This window comes from Drosophila elegans, unplaced genomic scaffold (assembly GCF_018152505.1).
Source record: "Drosophila elegans isolate 14027-0461.03 unplaced genomic scaffold, ASM1815250v1 contig_476, whole genome shotgun sequence".
Taxonomy (NCBI): Eukaryota; Metazoa; Arthropoda; class Insecta; order Diptera; family Drosophilidae; genus Drosophila; species Drosophila elegans.
The window spans coordinates 7,331,624-7,343,953 of record NW_024545863.1 but is presented as its reverse complement, the minus strand read 5'-3'; the positions used below and the strand labels follow the sequence as shown (position 1 = coordinate 7,343,953).

At 47.2% G+C, this 12,330-nt stretch overlaps 1 protein-coding gene across 3 annotated transcripts; it reads right to left on the bottom strand.

The window, feature by feature from the left end:
* Window positions 1–317: 317 nt before the first annotated feature.
* On the bottom strand, window positions 318–10,736 carry LOC108140634 (abscisic-aldehyde oxidase). Of its 3 annotated transcripts, XM_017263553.2 has the most exons (8): window positions 5,340–5,587; window positions 5,168–5,273; window positions 4,276–4,430; window positions 3,479–4,213; window positions 3,189–3,422; window positions 2,040–3,131; window positions 1,270–1,978; window positions 318–1,211 (listed from the first exon to the last, which is right to left on the bottom strand). In XM_017263553.2, exons 2-8 carry the CDS (start codon window positions 5,205–5,207, stop codon window positions 412–414), a joined length of 3,765 nt encoding a protein of 1,254 aa, XP_017119042.1. In that variant the 5' UTR covers window positions 5,208–5,273; window positions 5,340–5,587; the 3' UTR covers window positions 318–411. The 3 variants fall into 3 exon arrangements, with proteins under 3 accessions (XP_017119042.1, XP_041565054.1, XP_017119043.1); XM_017263554.2 differs by lacking the exons at window positions 318–1,211; window positions 1,270–1,978; window positions 2,040–3,131; ... (3 more) ...; window positions 5,168–5,273; window positions 5,340–5,587 and adding exons at window positions 6,575–7,388; window positions 7,441–8,149; window positions 8,207–9,298; ... (2 more) ...; window positions 10,444–10,598; window positions 10,649–10,736; XM_041709120.1 differs by lacking the exons at window positions 4,276–4,430; window positions 5,168–5,273; window positions 5,340–5,587 and adding an exon at window positions 10,113–10,516 and having other exon boundaries at window positions 3,479–3,944.
* Window positions 10,737–12,330: the final 1,594 nt, after the last annotated feature.

Below are 12,330 nucleotides of genomic sequence, written 5' to 3'. Positions count from 1 at the left end.
AGATTAAAGTGCCATAAAAACGGACACTGTGCGAAATATTGCATTTTTGAAATAATATTTTTGTGTTTTTCAGTGTGTTGCTTGGTTGATTTCTTGATAAGCATTTTTTTAATCTAGACGTTGATGGAAAACAATTTTTTAACAAATAAAAGATAAATTAGATTTCAGTAATGGGCAAATCATAGATATAATGTCGCGTATGAATGATAATCATATTATAAGAGTTAGCTCGAGAATATATTCTAATCAAACACCAATTGTTTTCTGACTTATATTGTAATGGTGATATATTTATATAAAAACCTCAAGCAGTGGTATAAGTATTAAAGTATAATATATATTTCAAACATATATTGGAGAACAACAATAATAAGTATAAAAAGTATATAAAATGACCTTCCAACCAGAAATCTACTTTAGCCTAAAGCCCGCTGCATCGTGTCCTGCATTGACCACCAGAGTTTCTGGAGTTGTGGGAGCTCCCAGCCGCACCCACTCCCGTGGAAGCCCCGCATCCTGGCGGGCGGAATTCAGGGCCTGTCGCAGGGCGAACACCACACTCACAGCCAAACAGCAGGGTGGCTCTCCGGTGGCCTTGGACCTCATAAACCCAGCTCCAGTCGGATTGGGCTTCTGGATCAGCTCGATGCGGAAGTCGATGGGAATGTCCTTGGCCCCCGGCGGCTTGTAGTTCCAGGTACGATTGGTCAACAGACGACCTGTCTCGCGGTCGTAGACCAGCTGCTCACTCATCCAGTAGCCCAGACACATGACGAAGGCCCCCTCGACCTGCCCAATGTCTATGTACGGACTCAGGCTCTCTCCAGCATCCTCCAGGATATCAACGCGTTTGATCTGACTGTTTCCGGTGAGCACGTCCAACTCGACTTCGGTTAGGGACAGGCCGTATATGTGATAGTTCTCCATGTCGCCCTCCTTGTAGTGATCCGAGGCTATCAGGTTGATGGACTTCATGTAGGCAGCCTGAATGGTCTCAACCCAACTGGCATCCTTCTTCTTCACCGGCTGCAAGCGAGTGTTGAGGATCTCGCAAGTCTTACGGACCGCGTAGCACAGACTTTCACTGCCCACAGCTCCTCCGGTGACCATTGAGTTAGCCCCGTTGATGGTGTCCGAGGACTCAACCCTGACAAAGCTCAAGTCGACTCCTAGGGTATAGGCAGCCACCTGAGCCACTTTTGTGTTCAAACCTGTAAATTAAAGGGAAATTAATGGAAGTACACCTGTACCATGGACTGTCAACTATACCCTGTCCCATTTCGATGCCTCCATGGGTAACCACAACCGTGCCGTCCACATGATAGATGGCCACTGTAGCCGGATACTGGCCAAAGTAGAAGATGGGGTAGTCCATCACAGCCAGTCCAAGTCCCCGTTTCGTCCAGCGATTTTTGGCATTATGTGATTCAATCTCCTTCTTTCTCTGTGCATACTCTCTCGACTCAAGAAATTGGGGTAACAATTCGGACATCTTGTTTCCCGCCGGAATGTTGACCAGTCGCACTTCGGCAGGATCCTTTTGCACCTCGAAGGCAACGTGCTCGATTATGTTCTCCATCATGGCGATTCCCTCCACGGAACCCGGAGCCCGACACCAAGTGGAACTGGGCGCATCTGTGAGCACAGCATTGCCGTTGTTCTTGAAGTTCTCTCCATTTAGGTCATAGCAATTAGTGGCCGTGAAGGTCGAGTGACCCTCGATGGGACTCTCGTTCGCATTCCAGCCAGCGTCCTCGTAGAAATTGTTTGTCAAACCCACAATTTTGCCATTGGACTTCACGTGACACTGATAGTCGGAGCGACAAGCCCATCGTTTGCCATTGCAATCCATCATGGACTCCAGCGATTGGACAAATCGAACGGGACGATTCAGTTTGTAGGCAGCCAGTGAGGCAGCACAGGCCACCTGGTTGCCACGGGATATCTTCGATCCATAGGCGCCTCCCAGTCTTCGGACCTTTAATTTAAAGCGAAGGTTATTGCAATATGATACATAGCAAAACCGATGTTAGCCTTACCTGCAGCTGCACATCCTTTGCCTTTACCTGCAGCATATGAGCAATCACGGACTGAGTGTGATCCATCCATTGGGTGGCCGAGAAGATCTTTAGTCCGTCCTCGAAGGGAATGGCCACAGTTGTCTGGGGCTCCATGGTAAAGTGATACTGCAGACCCATCTGGAAAATGCCACTAACCTCTTTGTCAGGTTGATCCGTGAATTTGATCATCTTTGAGTCCGAATTGGATACAGGCACAATGCGGGATTGGTCCGGAGTAGGAGCTGCAAATACATCTCCCAAGCTCGGAAGCAACTTAAAGTCCGAGCTGGGATTGCTGTAGGTGATCCTCACCAGCTTTGCAGCACGTTGGGCCTGGTCAGCAGTCAGAGCCACTATTATGCCCGCTGGCTGTTCCGAGTGGCGCACCAATCCCGAGCAGAAGATCTCCTCCACAACGTAGCCAAAAGTGGGCTCACAGAAGGTGTTCGTTCCGGGAATGTCCTTGGCAGAGTAAAAGGCCACCACTCCGGGCTGCCGGAGGGCTTCCGAGGCATCGATCTGGTCAACGGTGGCTCCCACTTTGGTAGCCCCCACGAAGGCGCAGTGCAACGTGTTGGAAGTGGTCAGGACATCGTTCATGTAGGTGGCCTCCCCCGAACATTGGATCATGCCCTCCACCTTTTCCACAGCCTCAGTGACCGGGTAGTTTTTCTTCTGGGTCTGGAAAACTTGCTGGCCGGAGGAGAGAGGTCGCTGTAGGATCTGGCCTCCACTGTTGAATTTTTCATCAACCTCCGCTTCGGGAGCGTGCTTAAGCAGGAACTTGTAGAGCAGTCCACATGCCAACTTGGCGCGATAGACGGGACTGGCATCGGGCAGCACCTCATCTGGCTTAATCAGGTCTTCCAATTTGGTGAATGTCTGCTCCACCATGTTGCTCTCATAGGGATTCTGACCCACCAGCAATTTTTCAATCACTGTAGCGTGTACGAAGTCGGGACGAATTCCGCCAAAGCAAATGCGGGCAGACTTCACCTTGGAGTCGGTTTCCAATTCCAGGAGAAAAGCCGCATTGACATAAGCATGGGCGTTTTGGGCACGAGGCATGATCTACGGAGGGGATGTTGTATAAAGCAAAATAATCTTAAGCTTATGAAAAGTTCGTACCTTATAGGACTCGTATATGTACCTATCCTTCGGATAGGCAGGGAGAATAAATGCCTTTAGCAGCAGTTTCCCATCACTTGTACTTAGATATTCTGACAGGGACATTTCCTTTTCCTCAGTGGCACTTTTCAAGGCCAGAACCTTAACGTTCAGGGCCTCAAAGGATATGAAGATGTCAGATGGAAACTCGGGATGCTGCTTCTTAATCGATATATTGCCGGCCAAAGTTCCAGACTGAAAGAGAAGGGAATGCAAATTCTGTTCATTCTTAAAAGAAGATATTTACTCACGTTTCGAACTGGAACATTAGCAATCAGATCGATATGATTCCAAAGGACCTCCAAATACTCGAATCCCGCTTGCTTAGATGTGGTGCGAATGATTTCCATGGTCTGGGTCAGACTGAGATTAGCTCCCAACTTCAGTTGCTGCCCTTCTGAGCTGTGCTGATGCAGCTCCTCCACTCCGTGGACATCAATGAAGTGCTTAATATCGGTGGATCTGCGGTAGACTCCATGAGCTGTATTGCCAGCCACCAGCATGAACTCATCCGAGTCCTTGACCTTGGCCAGGGCCTCAAAAAGTTCGGTCAGATTCTTGGGCCAGTGCCACTGACTTCCGTCGTCGTAGACCAAATTGGATGGCTGACAGCTGCCACTGCAGGGCTGCCCTGTCTTTGGGCAGTTTCGAGCCTTCAGATCCTCAATATCCGCACACTCTGCCGGAATCCGAATGTTGCTGTCCACGGCAAAGGACTTCATGGCATCCAAAATGGGACGATAGCCAGTGCAGCGGCAAATGTTGCCCCCAAAGGAGTTCTCCACCTCCGACATGGTGACCTTCCCATCGTGCTGCTCCATCAGTCCGTACATGTTCATCACGAATCCGGGTGAGCAGAAGCCACACTGGGTGCCGTTCATCTTGGCCAGTCGCTTCTGGATGGGATTGTAGCCCGTGCGCTGGTTTCCCAGTCCCTCGGCGGTCACGATCTCCAGCTGGGCACAGGTATTCAGCAGAGTGAGGCACTAAAAGTGGGTGAATCATTAGCGATCAATTGGATGAAATGCGTTTGGGGACCTGTTCCTACCGAATTGACGGCCCAGCTGCGCTTTCCATCGCGCACCACACAAATGCAGGCGCCACATCCTCCCTCTTGGCACATAAATTTGGTGGCCGTAAGTTGGGCATGCTCCCGAATAAAGGTGTTCAGAGTTATATCCGGGGGAAAATTGGTTAAGTTCACTGCGGAATAAAAGCGGTGAAGCGGGGAGATGATTAGAAGTTGTGCACAATAAAGTTATTACAAGTCTAACAACAAAAACCTGTCTGTAAGTCCGTTAAAAAATCCATTAGCAATGGGAAAACAATGTACACTTTAATTGCCTGTTGAATTTTAATTGCCTGTTGGATTTTATTTGCCTGTTGGATTCCGAAATACATATATGTAACGCTTGCTATCTTTATGTGATCTTACTGCCCTTATTCTCGTGTGTCTAGCGGAAATAATGATGGTTTACGGACGCAATTTTTTTTCCGATAATTATTTTTTTTTATAATCAATTTAAGACCGAAATTTTGCTCAAAAATCATTTTCTTTGGGTTGAGAAATCGGTTATTCCTTCTATTGCTCGATTTGACTATAATTTAACGACATCTGTTTGGTTTTTTAATTTCGGCGGATCCAGACCAATGATATAGTGGTCACCGCAAAACGCGTTTTTTGAGAGGAGCTTTCGGAGATTAGTTGCAGCTCCTTTTCAAATTCATATTTTCTCTAATACTAAGTCTTAAAATACAGTCAGTCCTCTAACTGTATATAACCCCTTAATAGATCAATGACAAGTAAAAAAAACATCACTATTTGCCAGACACTTAGGGATATAGAATTGTGAATACAAATTTACTTACTCATTAACAAATAAAATGTGCTTACTTAAAACGATAACGAGTTAATGAAAACTATTATGAATTTAGCTCACCTGCATACGACACCCCGTTGATAGTGAATTTCGTCGACATTCTGCTGCTGTTCTCAACAATAACAGGGCAACAAAAACTCAAATGTCAGCTGCTGAAGTGTTTTTTCTATAAATAATTCAATTAGTTGTGACACTGGCTGGGGTTTTCCATTATTTTCCGTTTGCTGCTTACTTTTGGCTCCGGTCGCTTCGAGTGCCGTTGCTCAACTGATCGAAAAATCACGTCTTGGGCCCGTTCTCCGATTTTTAGATTGCAATTTTCTCGGCTGCCGTAGACAAACAAAACAAAAGTTTGTTTCGACACACATGCACACTCCGTGTAAGCTAACAACGGTCTGAGTAGATTTTCGAGCTTGACGATCGACGTTAATTGCAGATTGGGGACTGGTTGCTCCTCGATCGCGAACCTCTGCCTCAAAACTGCCGGCGCCGGATTCAGCTTGTTGCTTCGCCACCCCATTCGTCGGTCGATTTTGGCAGCTGTGAACTAGTCACGATATTGGAAAGAATAGCTGAAATGAAATCGGGGAAAAGGGGCATAGCTTCGGCATAAGAGAGCTTTGCATACCCTACCAATTTACAGAGTGATTTTGTAAAAAACAAAATACATTCCGAAATTTGTTGTACAAAAACGTATTTTCATTTTATTTTTTTTAAGTTTACAATAAAAATAAAAGAGTAACGTTGAAAAAAAACTTATACTACTATACTCTAGAGTACCAAAAAAAGCTGAATGCAAAAGAACATTATGCTGACGCAAAAAAAAACCGATCAGAGCAGGCCTTTGTTTAATTTAAGCGTGTATATATGTATGTATGTATGTATTTTTATTGCAAATGCACATATGTAATTTGTCTGGGCTTTAAAAGAACTACAATTATATTTTACGCTAGGCTGGATATCATACTGCCTATTCAAAATTGGATGGCTGTTATAATGCCTATACAAAATAGGCAGACTCACTAATCTGCTTTTAATTTGCGTCGAACACCATAAAAAACAAAAACAAAGAGCCGAATAGAATCTCTTGTACACTAAAAATAAAAGAGAGTGCAAGATAAACAAGAGAATGAGAAAGCCGGCCGGCAAAACATACACATTTTCTCTCTCGGTTTCATTGGCAAATTTGAAAGCTCTCAGTTTTCAGAACAAATAAATAATTTTAAAAGCTTTAACTGTAAATTGGCTTTTTAGCAAAAACTAGCAATTCAAGCTTTAAATATTAGAAAAATGTGGTGTTAAAATGTGAATCAAAAAACGCTGAACGAGGTCTGTTTCTTTAAGAAAATTAAAATTAAATAAAAGAACTGACCAATTTCTAATATGTTGAATATATTTGTATTGCAGATTCAACAAGAAGTGCAAATAAAATACTCGCATTTGTGGGTACAGTGTACGAGAAGACGGCTCTTGAAATAGATCTATTTCAGCTTGTACTCCGAGACTTGATGACCGGCATTGAGCAACAAGGTCTCCGGCGTGGTGGGAGCACCCAGGCGGAGCCACTCCCGCGGAAGTCCTGCATCCTGGCGGGCTGATTGCAGGGCCTGCTGCAGGGCGAATATCACGCTGACGGCCAAGCAGCAGGGTGGCTCCCCAGTGGCCTTGGAGCCCATGAATCCTCCGCCACCGGGCTTCGCATTGTGCACCAGCTCCACGCGGAAATCGATGGGTATGTCCTTGGCCCCCAGCGGCTTGTAGTTCCAGGTACGGTTGGTCAGCAGCCGCCCGTTGTCGCCCTCGAAGATGAGCAGCTCGCTGAGCCAGTAGCCCAGCCCCATCACAAAGGCGCCCTCCACCTGGCCGACATCTATCCAGGGACTCAGGCTCTCGCCGGCGTCTTCCAGGATGTCCACGCGCCGGATCAGAATGTTTCCGGTAAGCACATCCACCTCCACCTCGGAGAGGGCCAGTCCGTGCACATGGTAGTTCTGCATGTCGCCGGTCTTGTAGTGATCCGAGGCAATCAGGTTGATCAACTGGGCGTTGGCGGCTTGCACGGTCTCCTCCCAAGTGGCCTTGGCCTTCCTCACTGGCTTTAGACGAGCGTTGAGGGTCTCGCAGATCTTGCGGACCGCAAAGCAGATGCTCTCACTGCCGATGGCATAGCCAGTGACCATCGAGTTGGCTCCGTTGATGGTGTCCGAGGACTCCACCTTGATGTAGCTCAAATCGATGCCCAGGGTGTAGGCTGTCACTTGCGCTATCTTCGTGTTCATACCTATCGAGATATCAGTGTAAAATGAAGACCAAAACCAGTTTCTTTTCCTTACCCTGTCCCATTTCTATGCCACCATGGGTGACGACAACCGTGCCATCCGCATGGTAAATGGCCACTGTGGCCGGAAACTGTCCAATGTAGATGACGGGGAAATACATCGCGGACAGGCCCAATCCTCGCTTTTTCCAACGGTTATTGGCGTTGAACGTATCGATCTCCTTCTTCCGGGAATAGTACTCCCTCGACTTGAGAAACTCCGGCATCAGAGTGGCCATCCTAGTCTTTTTGCTAATGTTAGCCAGTCGCACTTCGGCTGGATCCTTCTGTAACTCAAAGGCCACGTGCTCAATGATGTTCTCCATCATGGCAATGCCCTCAACAGATCCAGGGGCACGACACCAAGTGGAGCTGGCGGCATCCGTGAGGACCGCATGTCCACTGAGCTTGAAGTTGCTGTCGGTGAACTCATAGCAATTGGCAGCTGTAAATGTGGAGTGTCCCTGCACAGGACTCTCGTTCGCATTCCAGCCAGCGTCCTCATAGAAGTCGTTCGAAAGCCCCACAATCCTGCCATTGGCCTTGACGTGACACTGATACTCGGAGCGACAGGCCCATCGCTTGCCATTGCAATCCATCATGGACTCCAGCGATTGGACGAACCGAACGGGACGATTTAGCTTGTACGCAGCCAGGGAAGCAGCACAGGCCACCTGGTTGCCTCGGGAAATTTTGCACCCATAGCCACCTCCCAACCGACGAACCTGCAATGATTATTACTCAGTGACTAAATCCGAAATCATCAAAGTAACCAATACTACCTGCAGTTGTACGTCTTTGGCCTTCATCTGGAGCGTATGAGCAATCACAGACTGCGTTTGATCAATCCATTGGGTGGCCGAATAGACCTTGAGTCCATCCTCAAAGGGAATAACCACCGTGGTCTGGGGCTCCATGGTAAAATGATACTGCAGGCCCATCTCGAAGATGCCCCTCACCTCCAAATCAGGTTTGTCCGACAATTTGACATGCTTCAACTTTGATATGGCCAGGGGAAGAATGCGGGAGGGATCTGGAGTTTCGGAGGAAAAGACATCTTTCAAAGTCGCCTTTAACTTGAAGTCCGATTTGACATTGCTGTAGCTGATCTTCACCAGCTTGGCCGCCCGTTGAGCCTGGTCGGCAGTCAGAGCCACGACCACTCCCGCCGGCTGTTCGGAGTGGCGCACCAATCCCGAGCAGAAGATCTCTTCCGCCTCGTAGCCCAGACTGGGATCGGTGAAGGTGTTCGCTCCGGGAATGTCCTTGGCGGAGTAGAAGGCCACCACTCCCGGATACTGGAGAGCATCAGAGGCGTCAATCTGATCGATGGTGGCTCCCACCTTGGTGGCACCAGCAAAGGCGCAGTAGACCGAGTTAGTGGTGGTCAGCACGTCGTTCATATAGGTGGCCTCGCCGGAGCACTGGATCATGCCCTCCAACTTCTGCACCGCTTCGGTTACCGGGTAAGTCTGCTTCTGGGTGGAAAACAACTGCAATCCGGAGGAGAGTGGTCGCTGGAGCAGCTCGCCCCCGCTCTTGAACTTCCCACTGACCTCCGAGTTGGGGGCGTGCTTCAGGAGGAACCTGTAGAGCAGTCCGCAGGTCAACTTGGATCGGTAGGCGGGACTGGCATCGGGCAGAACCTCATCCGGCTGGACCAGGCTCTCCAGCTTGCTGAAGGTCCGCTCCACCAGATTGGGTTCGAAGGGACTGTGTCCCACCATCAACTGCTCAATGTCTGAGGCGTGGACGAAGTCTGGACGAATGCCTCCAAAACAAATACGAGCAGAGTTCACCTTGGAGTCCGAATCTAGCTCCAGAAGAAAGCCTGCGTTGACATAGGCATGGGCGTTTTGGGCACGAGGCATTATCTTCAGGGAAGTAAAGATTTTCATTTAGAACCTATTTCGCAGTTTGTGATTACTATTACCTTGTAGGAGTCGTATATATACTTATCCTTTGGATAGGCAGGCAGTACAAAAGCCTTGAGCAGAATTTTTCTATCGGCATCTCCTAAAAATTCTTCTAGTGAAATTTCCTTTTCGTCATTTAACCCTTTCAGGACAACTACTTTCGCATCCAGAGCTTCGAAAGTTATGAAAATATCCGATGGAAACTCGGGATGTTGCTTTTTAACCAAAATATTGCCAGCCAAAGTGCCTAACTAAAAGTTAGGCCATTAAAACAAAGTTACGTGATACAGGTACACTTACATTTCGAACGGGAACATTGGCAACCAGGTCGATGTGATTACACAGCACCTCAAGGTACTCGAAGCCTGATTGCTTGGAAGTAGAGCGAAGGATCTCCATGGTCTCAGTCAAAGTAAGATTAGCACCTAATGTCAACTTCTCTCTTTCAGAGCTGTGCTGATGCAGTTCCTCCACTCCATTCAAATCGATGAAGTGCTTGATATCGGGGGATCGCCTGTAAACACCATGAGCCGTATTGCCTCCGACCAGCATGAACTCATCTGAGTCCTCGATATTCTCCATCGCCTCGAACAACTCCGCGAGAGTATTTGGCCAATACCACTGGGATCCATTCTCGTAGACTAGTTTGGTATGCCTACAGCATCCTTTGCAGGACTTCCCCGTCTTTGGACAGTTTCGAGCCCTCATATGCAGGTCCTCAATTTCAACACACTCTCTGGGAACCTCAACATTGCTGTCCACGGCGAAGGACTTCATGGCATCCAAAATGGGACGATAGCCAGTGCAGCGGCAAATGTTGCCCCCAAAGGAGTTCTCCACCTCCTCCATGGTCACCCTGCCGCCGTGCTGCTCCATCAGTCCGTACATGTTCATCACGAATCCCGGGGAGCAGAAGCCGCACTGGGTGCCATTCATCTTGGCCAGTCGCTTCTGAATCGGATGGTAGCCGTGCAGATGGTTGCCCAGACCCTCGCATGTAATGATCTCCAGCTGGGCACAGGTATTCAGCAGTTTGAGGCACTGCGAAGCGATTGGAGGAGTGGTAGTTAGTGGTGGAATGATCCGGCTGACCTCTGACCCACCGAATTCACTGCCCGTGTGCCTTTCCCATCGCTTACTGCACAAACACAGGCCCCACATCCGCCCTCCAGACACATAAACTTAGTGGCCGTAAGTTGGGCGTGCTCCCGGATAAAAGTGTTCAGAGTTGTGTCCGGTGGCAGATCGCTAAGGTTGACTGAGACAAAAAATGGGTAAGTAAGGCATGTCCTGTATTTTCTATCTTACCCGTATACGGCTGCCCATTAATGGTAAATGTAGTAGACATTTTCCTTGAAATTCAATTTTATTTATCAAATGATTTGTAATCCTTTTCTGTCACTGCTAACTGCAGTAACGATCGCCGCTAAACTGACAGTTTCTGGTTCAGAACCTCCTAATATGGGATTTGGCCAGACATAGGCTTGTGCAATATTTGCCTTTGTCAACTGCTAAATAAAGAGTAATTTGCTAAAAATTGCATTTTCCTGCTTTACTGATTTCATTCAACTAAAATGTTGATATTTTTCGCTTTTGTTAGAACGCCATTTCTATTATTTGATATACCGATTAGAAGAGGTAACTAATTCCATTAGTGTATTTAGAGTATTTTAACTCTGGCTAATAAAGGCTCTATTTATTTGGGCATCATTGAAAGTTTGATTTGCAAACATTTTGGTATAAGCATTTTTATCATGCACTCTTGATGCCTAACAAGCATTAATGTTTTTCATTATTGGCTCTCTTATCGTTTTTCGGATTTTGTATCTTGACGCGACTTAATTAATTGAATACATGTTGCCTCCTCGTTGTTTCTTTTATTAACCCTGCCCAAAAAAAAGAGGTGAAAAGAAGCCGAATAAAAACTGTCAACTCATTGGTAAATCATTTGTCAAAATATAAATCGATGGTTCCTTTCGGAGAACGGTTGGACGTTGGACGGGTCAGCCACAAAAAAATGTTACATAATCATGCACAAAACATGCAGAACAAGAACCAATCCAACAACAAAGCAGCCGTTCCGCCTCTGCACCTTATCGATATTCCAGAATCGTTTTCCAAACACACAAAATAATAATCAAAACCGAACAAAAAATCGAGGGAAAAATTATGAGAAGACCTTAAACAAGTAAAATTAAAATATGAATAACGCAATCTTTTCTCACATGGCTAAGCATTTTGGTAATAGCAATCGGAGGCAACCCGCTGTCAAACAGGTATGCAGAGGGTTAGGGCGGCGGAGGGGGTTTCTGGAGACCCCGACACCGACCCAGCCGCTCCTTGTTGTTGCCGTTGCTATTGGGGGAGTGTCCATTGTTGTTTCTTCTCTTTTCTGGAGCTGTCATGCATAATAAAATTCCAATATATTCGACCGTACGCCTTCGCCCTGTCTTCTCGTTCTCGATTGCGGATCCTTATCAAACAAGAAAGGTGACGTGAGCCCCTCCATTTCCCTCCATCTCAGCCATGGACTTGGAACCCGACCCAAAAGATGATGCACGAACAGAGGAGTCGAGTCGGCCCCACACCCGAACAAAGTGTTGGGCTTTATTGGCCAACGGCCATTTGATGCTCAGCAAAGCGGCACGGATGATGACACTGACCCACTGATAGTCGGCCAAAGCCAATTCCAATGCCAAAGCCCAAGCTCGAGCCCAGACCAAGCCCAGGTCAGGAAGGCAAGGTGAGAAGCTGCTCAGCTCATCCCATAAATATGCCAGCTTGAAATGTTAGCTCGCCTCGGGGCCTTGAGATTAGCCAAAGTTTGTGGGGAAACTTTTCGCTCAGAGATAGGGAAAGAAAAAGTGAATAGATGAAGTCTAAAGTTGTGGAACTTCTTTCAGATAATCGTAAAATGTATTGGCAAAGTCATGTGTCACAACTGTAACATACCAGAGAATAACAGTGATGATTGCTAAAAGGAGGCATAC